This window comes from Pelodiscus sinensis, chromosome 1, assembly GCF_049634645.1.
Source record: "Pelodiscus sinensis isolate JC-2024 chromosome 1, ASM4963464v1, whole genome shotgun sequence".
In the NCBI taxonomy this organism is placed as follows: Eukaryota; Metazoa; Chordata; order Testudines; family Trionychidae; genus Pelodiscus; species Pelodiscus sinensis.
The window spans coordinates 318,548,191-318,563,853 of record NC_134711.1 but is presented as its reverse complement, the minus strand read 5'-3'; the positions used below and the strand labels follow the sequence as shown (position 1 = coordinate 318,563,853).

Sequence of the window (15,663 nt, the reverse complement as noted above, 5' to 3'; positions counted from 1 at the left end):
GTGAGGAACACGTGGCACTTTGAAGTGCTGCGGGCTCCTTGCAGGGCCGGGGCAGGCCGAAGGAATCTTCACGCAGCTCCCCCGTCCCCAGACCCTGATTGGCCTGGGGATGGGGGAAAACGCAAAGCCTCCTCCACTCTCCCCCGCACCCTGTGAGCAGCGCGCAGCGCTTCAAAGCGCCACGTGCTCCTGGCAGGGCGGGAGGAGGCTTCGAACGCTCCCCCGCCCTCAGACCCTCATTGGCCAGGGGGTGGGGGAGCAGCAGGGCCTCCACAGGCTGGATCCACCTGCTTGGTGGGCAATGGCTCAGGCTAAGATCATGTGCAAGGTTATAGTTGGGTGACTAGCCCATGCCCCCTGGTCACATTGCTATGGTTAGTGCCCCAGCTTGAGCAGAAATAGCTGGGAGCCGCGCCTCCTCCTGAGGGTAGACAGGCCCTAACATTGCAAGCTCACTGCAGCAGAGACTGCCAGGTACTGTATGTTTGTGCAGCACCTGCAGCACTGGGGTCCAGATCTCATTGGGGGCCTCTAGAGCAGCAGTTTTCTAACTATGGGTCGGGACCCAGTGCTGGGTTATGGAATGTGAGGCACTGGGTCTCGTAGCTGCAGGGGGATCAGGGGATCCGTGGGGGCTAAGGCCTGTCCTGGCACTGCAGACTGCGCTGCAGCCCAGAAATGGCTGGCAACAGGCCTGGCTCCTGGGTTGGGGGAGGGGAACACACAGGGCTCCATGCACTGCCCCTGCCCTGAGCTCTAACTCCACATTCCTATTGGCTGGGAACCTGCTACTGGCCGCTTCTGGGGTGCAGCATGGCCTTCAGTGCCGGGAGAGGCAGGAAGCTGCCTTAGCACCCCCACTGCACTGCTGACCAGGAGCTGCTTGAGGCAAGCCCTTCCTGCCCCAGCCCGGACCACAACCCCCAAGCCAGAGCCCCCTCGTACACTCCAAAGCTCTCATCCTCATCTCCTTCCCCTCTCCCCCCCACCCGTCCTCTCCCCCGGAGCCCACACTCAGGTCAAATTATATTGGGTCGTGGGCATCAACAATTTTCTTCAACTGGGTCATGAGAAAAAAAAGTTTGACAACCGCTGTTCTAAGGGCTACTCTAGTACAATGAATAATAATCAAGAAGAGACATGCAAGAGGAGATGGCTCCTCCATGGGGTATCTCTTACCATTTTGCAGGGTGACTCCTCCAAGGGCCGATGGCTAGAGATCCCTCCATTTGCTGCCAGGAAGAGTAACAGATACAGTTTCATGGCTCTGCAGGGAAAAGCAAACATGGGTTCAAGCAAAATGGGGGAAGTCCAAGCAGTCACTGGACAGCAGGGTCCACAACGCAGATGGGCCCGTGGACTTTCATGCCTAATAGAAGAGCTTACCCCACCTCGGGGCTTGCTTCATTTGCAAAGCCATCTGGCCCATTTCTATAGAGAAGAGAACATATGAAGTAGGAGAGAGATGGCAGGAAAGCACTAAGGGTGACTGTTTCTATGGCTTGCCCATTAGGATTTGTGTTGTGAATCTCAGGCTATCGGCCAGACTTTCAAACACTGTGGCACCTGACAACTCCCACTTACATACCTAAGTGATTGACCAGACTGTCAAAACTGCCTATTTAAATCTGACATTTCAGGGTGTTGTAGTTGTAGGGCTCCTGACCCAAAAAGGAGTTGGGAGGTGGGGTTGCAAGATATGGGGAAGCGCTGCCTTCGGAGCTGAGCAGCTGGAGAGGGGAGGCTGCCGGCCGGAAGCCCAGCTCTGAAGGCAGTGCTGCTGCCAGCCACAGCACAAACATAAGGATGGACTGGTATGGTATTACCACCTTTACTTCTGCATTGCTGCCTATAGTGCTGGGCCCTTAGTCAGCAGTCGCCACTTGCTGGCTATCCAACTTTGAAGGCAGCAGCACAGAAGTAAGGGTGACATGGAGATGGTATTGCCACTTCTCTGCTGCTGTTGGCTGGGCTCTGCCTTCAAAGCTGGGCACCCAGTCAACAGCTGCTGCTCTCTGGCCACCCAGCTCCGAAGGCAGAGCAGAAATAAGGATGGCAATACCATCCCCCTCAAAATAACCATGTGATCCCCTGCAACTCACTTTTGGGTCAGGACCCCCAATCTGAGAAAAACTGGTCTTTTCCCCCTGAAATCTGTGGACAGGATAGCACACCTGATTTCACGGGGGGGAGACCAGATTACATGGTCTGTGATAGCGACAAGGAGTCCTGTAGCACCTTAGGGTATGTCTACACTACCCCGCTAGTTCAAACTAGCGGGGTAATGTATGCATACCGCACTTGCTAATGAAGCCCGGGATTTGAATTTCCCGGGCTTCATTAGCATAAGCGGGGAGCCGCCATTTTTAAATCCCCGCTGCTTCGAACCCCGTGTAGCGTGGCTACACGGGTCTCGAACTAGGTAGTTCGGACTAGGGTGCCTATTCCGAACTACCGTTACTCCTCGTGAAACGAGGTGTACCGGTAGTTCGGAATAGGCACCCTAGTCCGAACTACCTAGTTCGAGCCCCGTGTAGCCGCGCTACACGGGGTTCGAAGCAGCGGGGATTTAAAAATGGCGGCTCCCCGCTTATGCTAATGAAGCCCGGGAAATTCAAATCCCGGGCTTCATTAGCAAGTGCGGTATGCATACATTACCCTCCTAGTTCGAACTAGGAGGGTAGTGTAGACATACCCCTATAGACTAACAGATATATTGGAGCATAAGCTTTTGTGGGCAAAGACCCACTTCCTCAGATGCATGTAGTGGAAATGTCCAGAGGCAGGTATAAATATGCAGGCCAGAATCAGGCTAGAGATAAGGAGGTTAATTCAATCAGGGAGGATGAGGTCCACTTCGAGCAGCTGATCTGGAGGTGTGAATACCAAGGGAGGAGAACCTTCTTTTGTAGTTAGCTAGCCATTCTCCGGGTATGTCTACACTACAGCGCTAATTCGAACTAACGCATCTAGAACTAAAAACTAGTTCGAATTAGCGTTTTTCTAATTCGAACTAGCGCATCCACATTAAGTGGACCCTGAAGCGGGGTTAAGGATGGCCGGCAGCAGTGCCGGCAGGGCATCAGAGGAGGACTTAGAGCGTGGAAATGCTGTCTCAGGCTAGCTGAGGGCTGTGCTTAAAGGGTCCCGACCCCCACCCCGGACAGACAGTTCTCAGGGGTGCCCCACTTGCAAAGCAGTCCTGGCTTGGAGTGCCCTGAGTGCCCACACTGGGCACATCACAGCACTCGGCCATCAGCCCGGCTGCACTTGCCGCAGCCTGCCATCTGGGGAGAGGAGGCAATTGGGGGGCTGCAGGAGAGCTTCCACCCCCAGAAGCCCACAGAGCCAGCCCAGTCCTCCCCATCGGGGACTCGTGCCCCATTCCTCCCTCACCTCCTTCCACTTACCCTTCCCTAGCCCCTCTTCTTGATGTACAAAATAAAGATAACGTGTCTTCCAAAATGGAATCTGTCTTTATTGAACAAAACTGGGGGAGACTGGGAAAAGGAGGTGGGAGAGGGGAGGGCAACTAAAATGATCAGGGGTTGGGAACAGGTCCCATATGAAGAGAGGCTAAAGAGACTGGGACTTTTCAGCTTAGAAAAGAGGAGACGGAGGGGGGACAGGATAGAGGTCTCTAAAAGCAGGAGTTGGGTGGAGACGGTGCATACAAAAAAGTTCTTCATTAGTTCCCATAAAGAAGGACTAGAGGACACCAAAGGAAAGGAATGGGTAGCAGGCTTCAAACTAGTAACAGAAAGTTGTTCTTCACAAAGCAAAGAGTCTACCTGTGGAACTCCTTGCTGCAGGAGGCTGTGAAGGCTACAACTAGAACAGAGTTTAAAGGGAAGTGAGATCAAGTCATGGAGGTTGGGTCCATGGAGTGGTATTAGCCAGGGGGTAGGAGTGGTGTCCCTGCCCAAGGTTTGTGGAAGGCTGGAGAGGGATGGCACGAGACAAATGGCTTGGTCACTGTCTTCGGTCCTTCCCCTCCAGGGTCCCTAGGGTTGGCCGCTGTCGGCAGACAGGCTACTGGGCTAGATGGACCTTTGGTCTGACCCAGGACAGCCATTGTAAACTCAGGGTCGGGGGTCTCAGTGGACCCCCTTGATTCTCTTGCACACCTGCTCCTGGGTGGCCAGGCTGGCAGCTATCCTGCCCAAGCCGGCCACTTTCCTGTGCCTAGTGCGGAGATCGTGGACAAGGTCCACGATGTCCGCACTAGACCAGGCGGGTGCCCGCCTCTTGCGGTCCCGGGCAAGCTCCCGGGAGCCGCCAGCCTGGTCCCGGGAAGAGGGGGAGGGCTGGGGGGCATCGGGTGGGTGGCTCTATCCGTGCCAGGTGCAGGGTCTGCTGGCTGGGTGCTGGCAGGCTTGCACCTGGCACGGGCACCGTAGCCAGCCCGTGCCCCTTTAAGGGGTCCGGGGCCGGGAGGGGGGCAGTAGAGTTTCCCTAGTGTTGGCCAGAGTGGCCACCAGGGAAACCTGGGGAGGGCTAGCCTCCCACTAGTTCGAATTAAGGGGCTACACACCCCTTAATTCGAACTAGCTAGTTTGAACTAGGCTTAATCCTTGTGTAATGAGGATTACCTAGTTCGAACTAAGTGCTCCGCTAGTTCGAATTAAATTCGAACTAACGGAGCGCTAGTGTAGCGCCTATCAAAGTTAGTTGGAACTAACGTCCGTTAGTTCGAACTAACTTTGTAGTGTAGACATACCCACCGTCTTCAGTTGCTAGAGGTGGGCCTCATCTTCCCTGATTGAATTAACTTCATTAGGATTAAACAAAGACTGTGAATGGCTAGCTAATTAAAAAAGCAGTTTCTCTTCTCTTGGTATTCACACCTCCAGATCAGCTGCTAGAAGTGGGCCTCATCCTCCCTGATTGAATTACCTCGTTATCTGTAGTCTTATTCTGGCCTGCATATTTATACCTGCCTCTGGATATTTCCACTACATGCATCTGACGAAGTGGATCTTTGCCCACGAAAGGTTATGCTCCAATATATCTGTTAGTCTATAAGGTGCCACAGGACGCCTTATTGCTTTTGCAGATCCAGACTAACACGGCTACCCCTCTGATACATGGTCTGTGATGCATCTTTATGGTCATGAATTTGGTTGAGCCCTATTCATAGAGTTTATGGCCAGAAGGGACCATCAGATCATGTAGTCCCAAGTGGGACAGCCCACAGGAACTATTCTGTTACATTCCTCAGGCAGCGAATAGGAGATATCAAGCTTTACCAATGGCTGAGGCCCCCGCAAAGGCAGAGAAGCGACTCTGTGAACAACAGTCAGATAAATCCTGGCAGGTGACCCGCACTCTCACACTGCAGAAGAAGGCAGAACAACCCCTTGAGCTCACTGCCAATCAAACTGGGGAAATCTTTCTTCCTGACCCCATGTATGGCAATCAGTGACACCCTGAGCACGTGAATGAGAACCAACCAGGGTGCCTGAAAGAGACTGCTTAGTGCCACCACAGAGCCTTGGCCCTCCCAATCCACTGCCTTATCTCCATCCTTCATGCTTCTGAGGAAAGAGGTAACTCCCCCTGCTTCTCCCGAGATAATGAAGATTAGTAGTGGTATTCCCATTTTTCAGATGGGTAAACTGAGGCACAGAGGTTGCGTGTCTTGCTCAAGGCTGCTTGTATTTAATCAATGGCAGAGCTGTGGATATAATTCACCTGCCTTAGCTCCCAGGACCCCTGATCTTGAAGAACTCTTCTATGTTACTGCTGCCGTCATAGACCTGACAAACCTTCCAGAAAATTCCTCCCTTCTTGAGTTTCTCAAGGCTGAACAAAGGGAGTGGCTCTTAGTTGGTGGAAACCACTTAGCCGAATCAGTGTTTAAAGGACACATTCGCTAACAGGCCAACTGGTGTGTGTATGTGTGTCCTGGGTTCAGCCACTAGGGTGAGGGGTTTATCCATAGAGCAGCAGGAGCCCTTTTTGGGCTCTGGAGCCCTTTACATGCGTAAAAATATATGCGGCGCCCCAGCGGTCCCCTGATTGTATGTGTTGTACCCATCGATGTTTCCAGTTTGTCAACCTCGCGGAGCCCCTGGTCCACGGAACAGTTTGAGAAACACTGCCATAGAGGGTTTGAGACTTCAGTTGCGATCAGGGGCTCAGGGCTTTATCCTGTAGGGCTGGAGGCCACCCTGTGAGGGAACCAGAGCTCAAGACTTTAGACTCAGAGCTCCAGGGAGTGCCAGTTCTCAGGGCTTTAGTCCTGCAGGGAGAACTAGGGCTCAGGGCTTCACCTTCACAGCTCTGCTCCTGGTTTCAGCTCCTCAGGGGTGCCAAGTTTCAGGGCACTGGGGATCCCTGACACTAGCTCAAGGCCCCCTGATTGAGAACCGCTGCAGTAGGACGCAAGGCCTGGACATTCTAGCTATCTCTGCCAGAAGTCCCCTTTTGGGCTCTAGCCCCAGGCAATACAAATCACTTCCCTTTCGAGACCTCCATTTGCAGTGCTGTTTGCTTTTTCTCTTTGCCAACGCGTTGCCCCATCGTTCAGCTTGATTCTTCACACCCAGTGCCCAGGCTTCCTCTGAGTGTAACTCTGCACGTTCTTCGCCACATGTGCAAACAGCAAGGATGGCTCCAGGAAACAAGCCCTGGGAAGTTCAGGTCACATGTGACTTGCTCTATTTTTTGTGCATATTTTCCTCATTCCAATGTAGTAACTTTTCTGATGTGGGGGTGGGGTGGAAATCTGGAAGCTGTGATACCTGTTGGTTTTTTATCTCATGCTGGAACACTGACTGCAGTGAGATCAAAGATTCTTAATTTCCCGCAGGCCTTGATTTCCCCATTTCTAAATGGGGGTAGTGTTCTAGGGGGTGTTCTGAAGCCATTTAGCTACTGTTGGCAAAGTGTTCTCAATCCCAGTGGAAGGTGCTGTACACTAGCTGTGGCAGAGGGTTTTTTGTGAATTCTCCAAAATTCTCTCCCCACTAATTTAAGAGGAGCCTAAAATTGTTGACTTTCAGAACATGCTGCAGGACTCAACTGTGGGGTTGTTTTGGAGTAAAAATAGAGGGGAGAGAGGGAATTGTCTTCATAGGATATTAGCTAACTGTATCTGAAAGAAGACGAAAGTCTGACATGCGTATATATGATCTGTGATTTTTAAATAATGATGAGGCACCCAGAGCTCTTGCATCTTTCATATGTAAAGAAATAAAAGAAATAATTTCTGCCCAATAATTTCTGCCACAGAAATCTTTGCCCAATGTAGGGCAGGCCCCTATATGTCATGAGGAGTATGGCTCCAAAGTATGCAGTGTTAAGTATTTTCTATTTGCGATGAACTCCATCCATTGCATTACTGCTAGGGAAGTATTTTCCTCGGGTGCTTTTAATAATAATATTTTGTATTAAAAAGGACGCTGTAAATTTGAAGATCTCTGAGTGTTTCACAAACTGTAATGAATTACTCTCCTCAGCCAATGTTCCCCCTACATTTTTCCATCCACGGGTGGAACAAATTTTATTATGTGCACTGAGGCATGTTTGGATGTGCACCATAATAGAAACACATGCTGACGGCTGTGGGCACTGTGGGCACTCTGCCAATCATCTCTTCCTCCCCTGACGAGATAGGGAAGGTTTCAGAGGGGTGGCCGTGTTAGTCTGTAACTGAAAAAAACTTTAAAAACAACAAATAGTCCTACAGCATTAGGGTATGTCTACACTACCACCCTAGTTCGAACTAGGGTGGTAATGTAGGCAACCGGAGTTGCAAATGTAGCCCAGGAATTGAATTTCCCGGGCTTCATTTGCATATTGCCGGGCGCCGCCATTTTTAAATGTCTGCCAGTGCGGACTCCGTGCCCCGCAGCTACACGCGGCACGGACTAGGTAGTTCGGATTAGGCTTCCACGAGGAGTAACGGTAGTTCGGAATAGGAAGCCTAATCCGAACTACCTAGTCCGTGCCGCGTGTAGCCGTGGGCATGGAGTCTGCACTAGCGGACATTTAAAAATGGCGGCGCCCGGCAATATGCAAATGAAGCCCGGGAAATTCAAATCCTGGGCTTCATTTGCAACTCCGGTTGCCTACATTACCACCCTAGTTCGAACTAGTGTGGTAGTGTAGACATACCCTTAGAGACTAACAAAAAATATAGATAGCATCATGAGCTTTCATGGGCACAACTAGCTTCTTCAGCTGAATGGTGTTAAGGGTGTTAAGGTTCCAAAATAAATAGCAGAGAAAGAGGGGATGGGGAGAGAAAGAGAAGGAAAAAATAGGAAACAATTGTCAACTAGAGTGTCCATGCTAAATGAAGCTGATAGAGTAGGTTCTAAATACTCTTAAGTACTTGTTGCTTGGCTTTTTATGTCATTAGGATGTGGAATGTAGCAGCTAATCCAGTTAAGGTCTTTGTTTAAACTTCTATTGCAGGTATCAAACTTGACTGCATCTTCCATTTCAAGCTGGTTTTTTAAATTGGTTTGTAATAATATGATAACTTGGAGATCCATTAACCTGGGCCAGTTAAAATGTTCCCCTACAGGTTTCTTGTGTTACCTTTTCAAATATCTGATTTGTGTCCAGCAATCCTTTGTCGCAGAGACTGTCTACTCTGGCCAATATACATGGCAGAGGGGCATTGCTGGCATTGGAAAAGATCAGGAAAGTGAGACTTAGAGTGGCTAAGTGACTTGCCTAGGGACACTGAGTAAATGCGAGTGGCAGAGGAAAAAACTGATCTGTTCTATACATTTATGAGGTCTCTATTACACTGGTATCCAAAGCAGCAGAATCCATTCCTAGTCTCCTGTTTTAACCTCTAGACCACACAGATCAGCAATGTCAGGGTCGCTAACTGTGGGCAGCATGGAATCAGATCTTCTCTTTCAAGAACAACTAGACCTGATGATTCTATTCCTTTGGATCACTATCAGAGCAAGTACCAGGTCAGGAGCTTTCTCCAGTTTTGCTTAGTTTCCACCAGTGCTGCTCCTTTGTGGTTTCACCCACTGCTGTACATCCACTCCACTGCCTGGTAAAAAGGTCTGTGAGATATCACACCAACAAAACCTGACCAGCCACAACTGAGTGGATGGTTTTGACAATCCAGGATTCCCCAAAGTGCTGGAACTGTAACTTGTTGTAACAGGAGCTGTTGTTACCCCTCAGACTCTGCCACGCAGGCTGTTTCATTTAAAGTCCCAGTATGTTCCCATTATTGTGAAGTTTCCCACTGTCTTCAGAGGGAGCAGGGCTGAGCCTCAAAGCATCTTTAATGTTACAACTTTCCACCTAGACTTCATCTCATCCCAGCTCCCTCTTCACAGTGGGACAATGGATGGAATTTTGGAGACTAAGGGTGTGTCTACATTGCACTCTAAATTCGAAATAAGATACACAATTTGCATAGTGCGAATTATGTATCTCATTTTGAAATAGGCTATTTTGAAATTTGGCACGTCTACACGGTGCCAAATTTTGAAATAAAGTGCTATTTTGAGCCATCCTTTATCCCTTGTGCAACAAGGTTTACAGGGATGGCGAAATAGCACGTCTGTTATTTCAAAAAATATTTTGAAATAATGGGCACGTTCCTTGGATGCAGGGTAGCTATTTTGGGATACCTCCAGTATCCTGAAATAGCCTTGCATTGTAGATGTACCCTAAGACTCTCCTATTCCATGCCAAACCTTAGCAACTGGGTCAGCTTGCCTAGACAGACGAAACCAACGAAATGCAGGAGAAAAGAAGTATCACAGATACAGCTCCATTTCACAGATAGGAAACCTGAGGGTTACAGAATCAGTGGTTTACCTAAGGACTACAGCAACAGGGAATTACATCTCCTGAGCCCCATCCATCGCCTTAATGACAAGCTCACCAAATCTCTTTTATCAGCATTGAACTGTAAACATTAATACAGGTTAAATGTTGTCATTTGCATTTAGCAACAACAGCAAACTCCTAATTTCCCCATGATTAGATTTCTGTAATGTAGCCAGTTATAACCTAAACAATTATTATTGTTTTCTCATCCAAACTAAAAAGAGGCAAAGCAGCAATGTGTGTTCTTTTAACACGTCAGACAGACTAAATACAAAGAGAGCCATGTACACCAGGACTCTGCTATGCATTCTTGCATGTGCTGGTTTTAAGAACAGAGTGAAGACAGCACATTTACTTTGTTTTGTGTGTCAGTTATTAGCTTTCCCACCCTCCGTTATTAAAAAAAACCTCTTAGCCATCTCTCCAGAGTTTAGTCAGCCACAGCACAGATTAGATCACCATTATTTTTCACTCTTCCCCATTCAGCGTATGGAGCGGTTCATTGGTAACTTTCAGCCTGAGATGAAACTGAGACATTTGAAGGGAAATATCCTTATTTGGGACAGTGTCTGCTTTAAATTATGTCCTTTGTTTCCCCTCTGACTCCTCACCTGACTGTTTGCTGGGTCCTAGCAACCACTGGATTAAGAAGAAAATTAGCTACTATGGGACTCTCCTTCAAGCCTTACTTGGGGAAAGCTTGTATTGAGAAATACAGGAATTTTGATTGAGCAGGGCTCTCAGGTTTGGGCCCACTGTTTTCCCTGAGAATTATTCATCTTATCTTTGTAGATGTCATTTGACTCTGAGTATGGATCAGTCAGTGTGTTTACTTTAGGTTTTTGTGTCTGAGCTACATTCCTAAAGGGCTATAAAGGAGCCACAGAGCATAGGATAGGCAACTTCAAAGTCCCTGAATCTCTACATTAAAAATAAATTGAGATTTCAGGATTGTAAATTAGAAGATGGTGTTGATGCAAGTGAAGCCCTTCATCCCTGAATCCTTACTCACAGAAGTAATCTGTACTCACACAAATTGTCTTACTGATTGGTTTGTCCAGAGGGACCTGATATAACTCTGAAGTAAATGGAAGTTCATTTCTTGGCTAGAACACTCCCTGGATGACTTAACTGAGTACATTTAAATGGGACTACTTATGGGAGTAGGGTGACTAAAGATTTCTGGGGTGGGCCCTGCTGCATCTGGACCAGTGGTTTGATTTCTGGCAGTGGCCACTTACTGTTCCTTCAAGCAGATATTATCATTGCCAAAGAATATTTTACCTCTAACATTAAGATAGTATGGTGATTTCAGATTTACTCTGAATTAAGTTAAATCTGTATTATTTCATGCTGCCCCCTATGGTCGGAGCAGTCGCACAATATTACTCTTCCAGGGCCTTTTCCTATTTAAAACCCAGTCCTGCAAATTCCTCCCTATGCTGATTTCAGCACTGAGGTCGCTAAACCTTCACACATTGGAATGTTGCTCTATAGAGTCTGTATTTTTCCTGTGGTCAAAAATAAGCTTTTTGGAGCAGGACTTTTGATGTTTTGTTTGGTTTTGTAATGCACCTTGTGCAGGGATGCCATAGACACCAGAGAAGAGAGGATTGTGGTGTGATACCAGCAGTAATTAACAATAACAAACAGAGAAGGAGAAAATCATGTCTGACTGGAAAGCTTCTGAAGTGTGTGACGTAGTATGCTGTGGAAACAACTCCTAGGAAAAGCTGTGAATCCCACTCTGTCACTTTTAGAATTAGGCTTCAAAAGACACTTGCAAATGAGCTATGAGGAATGATTAAGATTGGTTGAGGCCGGGGAAATTTCCTGGCAAAAAATCACCAAAAATGAATATTTCTTTAAAATATTTTCTTTTAAAATGTGCATTAAATTTTTTCAGGTGTTTGTTGCAAAACCTTCAGTGCAAAAATACTTTAATTTCATTGAAATGAAAAAAAAAAAAAAATTGGGGGACATTTGATGAAAAAGCAGAAAGTCTTGACAGAAACAGAATTTCTTTTTTCACTAAAGCTTCACTTTTGTAGAAAAGTCCTTGTTGACCCCCAAAAAATGTTTTTAAATAAAAGGTTTTTTTACCAGCACTTGGAATAATCCAGGAAGCGGGGCTAATTGAGCTTTTCAAACCCAAACTGTAGCAAATTGTCTGGTGTTAGAATTCACCACTGGCACATAAGGTAAGACAATGCTCTGTGCTAGTGAAAAGTCACATTTCCTGTGGGTTGGATGTAGGGGGTTGGACTGTCAGATCTGTGGGAAATTTGGATTTATAGTGAAAGATGAACCAACATTGTGGGAAAGACTATGAAATCTCCTCAGCTATTTCCTATTCCCTATTCCTAGAATTGATCTCAAATGTTTTAAAGATTTTGAAACATGTGGGTAACCTCCATCTGCCATATTTTCATATTTGCTCTTCTGGAATTTGGCTGCAATGACACTTAGCAATTGTCATGTGGAGACATGAGCTTGTTATATATCCTGAGCATCCCAATAACGTGAGGTATATATTATCCTTATTTTGCAGATTGGGAAGCTGTGATATTATGATCAAGTGCTCTCTCCCATAAGGGCTGAGAACCCTCAAGTCTCAGTGAAGTCAATGAAAGTGGAGAGCACCTGTGATCTTGTGGAATCACGTCCCAAGGTCACAGTGCACGTCATTGCCTCCTCCAGCTCTCGGTGAACTCAGCTGGGATTTCCCATTGACTTCAGTGGCAGCAGAATGAGGCCTGAGGTTCATTGCTCAGAGTTCTGCTCCTTTCTTTCAAAGGCCGTGTTCATGGGCTTCCCAGCACGGCCCCAGAGTGGAAAGTAGTAGACATTCCAGAAACTGGTCCACATGAAACTTCCAGTGGTCAGTTGCAAGGGGTTTTGTAGAAACATTGACACTTCTGGGTGGTTATGTGAATCGAACCTCCAGACCTTTGGAGTTTGTCCATCACTAGTTTAATTGCTCTCTAATGCAACCCCCTAGGCAGAGCTCTCTGTGCAGGGTCTGTCTGTAGATGGTTGGGTTCTGTTCAGAGCTGTATGAATTACATTACCTTTGAAAAGTAAGAAATAATTCTCTAAGGGCAGGAGTAAGGAGCGAACCCCAGCCCTGTTAACTGCTTCCTCACTGGACTAATCTTCCATGGGAAACTCTGCACCTTTTTATCCTCTTCTCCTGTCCCCCTCGTTCTCTTCCCTTTTCACTGTTCCTTCTTAAGTAAACCTACACACACTGAAAAAAGCTTTCTATACCCCTTCCTCATTCCTATGTCTGTCTTGTCTATTTACATCACGAGGACTTCAGAGCTGTCTACTGCTCTGAGTACATATGTTGCCCAGCATAATGGTTGACCCCGGGGCTCCATCATAATAAGAATAATTGTGAATATAATCTCTATATGTGTGTCAATTGAGACAGATGAGTATGAATCTTTGACCTAGTGTGGTGCTATTATTATGATTATGTATTTATTATTCCAAGAGCATTCAATCTGTAAAGAAGAATTCAGACAGAGGTATGTATTCTATAATCTGAAAGGAGATAAAAACGAGACCAAGAAATTAATTTGAGATGTCTCTGACTGACTGGGATGGTGTCCAGTAAACCCTCTTGTGAATAATGTGTCATTCTTCAGGTAAAAGTCCAAAATATTTGAGCTGCTCACTAAGCTGTAACCCTTTGCTTAAAAAAGCAATCGGATGGGTTAAGTAAATAAGAGAGATTTTTTAACATATTAAGATAATTGAAACTCCCCTTTTCAATTTAAAAAGACAAGTTTCCTGATTTGAGTAACCTGGACCTTTGTTAAGAGACACTCACAGACACATTTTTATGAATGATGCTGCTGGGGTTGGCTCTCATGCTATTTTCTTTGAGAGAGAGGTTTGCTGAGGTATATCTTTTGATTGGATCAACTTCACCTCACCCACCTTCTCTCTCTCTCATATCCTCGGGCCACGGTGGCTACCACAACACTTGGATAGACATTTCCATTGTCTTAACCCTGGCATGCACAGGTGTGGAACAGTCTGTACAGTGGGGATGTGGAGAGATGCTGAACCAAACTGTAAACCCTGGACATGATGGAAACCATCTGGCAGCCCCCTATCCAAGCCCACCAATTGGGGGGGGGGGGCAAATAGGGCAATTGCCCTCCGACCCAGTGATTCTAAAGGGTCTGGGATGCCCGGCCGCCACCCCTGCTACTGTGGCAATGGACAGAGCCCGAGCCCCCTTTGAATTGCCACCAGAGTGTCGTTCCATGTGGGTAAGGGCTGGGAGGGACATGCACTGCTATCCCAGCAGTGCGGAGGAATGGCTGCCCCAGCCCCACACCTTTCACCTGAGGCCTCGCCCCTGCCAGAGGGTGTGGACCCACCCCCTTATCCTGGGGCCCATGTGGCTGTCAGCCCCACTGGCCCCAGCATCTTTGCTTCCAGCACCTTTGCTGGCAAGGGACTAAGAGGGAGGAAGATTTTGAAAAAGAATATTGGGCACCGAGGCAGCGCTTCATATTTTCAAGGCATCATGCAAATATTAATCAAGAATGAGAATTCCTGGGGTGAATAAGCCTTCATTTACCTACAGTGGCCTCTGAGCCCCCCGTTTCCCTCTATGCTTAGAATGACATCTCATATGCGGTGACCACCAAGTGGGAAGTTTAAAGGTTGCCTTTTAATGGCAGTGATTACAGGTAAATGAAATACTGCTGTCCCTACCTTAGAGAGCTTAAATGACTTGCCTGAGGCTGGACAGTGAGTCAGCAAAAGAGCTAGGATACTCAAGTCTCCTGGCTTATTTCCCAGTACTCAGACCCATAAGGTGAGCCAGGAGGCTTTCTATAGTATTCGTTTATGTCCCCACATTGCAGTAGCACCCCGATTATACCAAGCACTGTATGAACATGCTGGCCTGGCCCCAAAAAGTCTCACTATGATTTTTATTAGTAGTGAAAACACAGAGGAGACATCACAATAGTTTTGTTGTAAAACTTACTTAAATGATCCAAGCCACTGTAATAGGCTCCCCAATGATTTAGCCAAACAGCTGTTATGGATCTTGCCCACTGCATGGTATATTTAATCAATTATTCAGCCCCTTCATAAAGACAATCCGGTTTCATTTAAACACTACCTTCATCCTCGGTGGTATAGTTTTTTAAAAGGCTGCAGCTCCAAGTTCCTGAATCCCCACTTTTGCCTGCAGTCAGAGAAACATTTGGCTCAACTTTCCAGCAGCACCAAAGTTTAACTCGCTGCTGTACATACCTGCTGTTTGGATGAATGAGGAAGCTTCACTTCTGCAAGCAGCCTTCGTCTCCCAGGCTGTCCCGACAGCCCTCCAGTGAAAGTTGAGGAAGGGTTTCCTTGGGGAAGTCACAGCTCTGCTACATGCCAGCTGACTAAAAACTCTGAGAGCTCAGACAGAAGTTTAAGTCACTGAGAAAAAAAAATACTCCCAATAGACTGGCCCTTGAATTCATTGCTCAGCAGTCATCAGCTCTGATATATTCCCAACCTCCCATAAGCATAAGAATGTACACCTCAGTAATAGGTTTTAAATGTGTGTCCTCTGCTTTTCTTTTTGTTTTCCATTTCACTCGCTTAACCTTGGCTTATTTCCTGGAGTTTCTCGGCTGATAATAACGCCCCTCTCATATTGACACATTGCAACATTCTGTGAATAGCAACAGAAATCCCCTTTGCAGATTTCAATGGTACCTACATTATCTCTGTTTTACAGATGTGGGTCTGGTTCGTGTTACATTCATTTTCAGGGAGCTTGAGCTAGATCACACCGTCCATTATTTTGAGGGGAAATCTGAA

At 47.1% G+C, this 15,663-nt stretch overlaps 1 protein-coding gene across 1 annotated transcript in view; it reads right to left on the bottom strand.

Annotated features, from left to right (window-relative positions):
• Positions 1-15,458, bottom strand: part of LRRC32 (leucine rich repeat containing 32) — a 31,490-nt gene extending 16,032 nt beyond the window's left edge. Inside the window, exons 1-2 of the mRNA XM_075919528.1 lie at positions 15,106-15,458; positions 1,180-1,267 (exon numbers count right to left, since the gene is read on the bottom strand). Coding sequence (XP_075775643.1) covers positions 1,180-1,263 — 84 coding nt within the window. The 5' untranslated portion in view covers positions 1,264-1,267; positions 15,106-15,458. The remainder of the gene's footprint in view (positions 1-1,179; positions 1,268-15,105) is intronic.
• Positions 15,459-15,663: the final 205 nt, after the last annotated feature.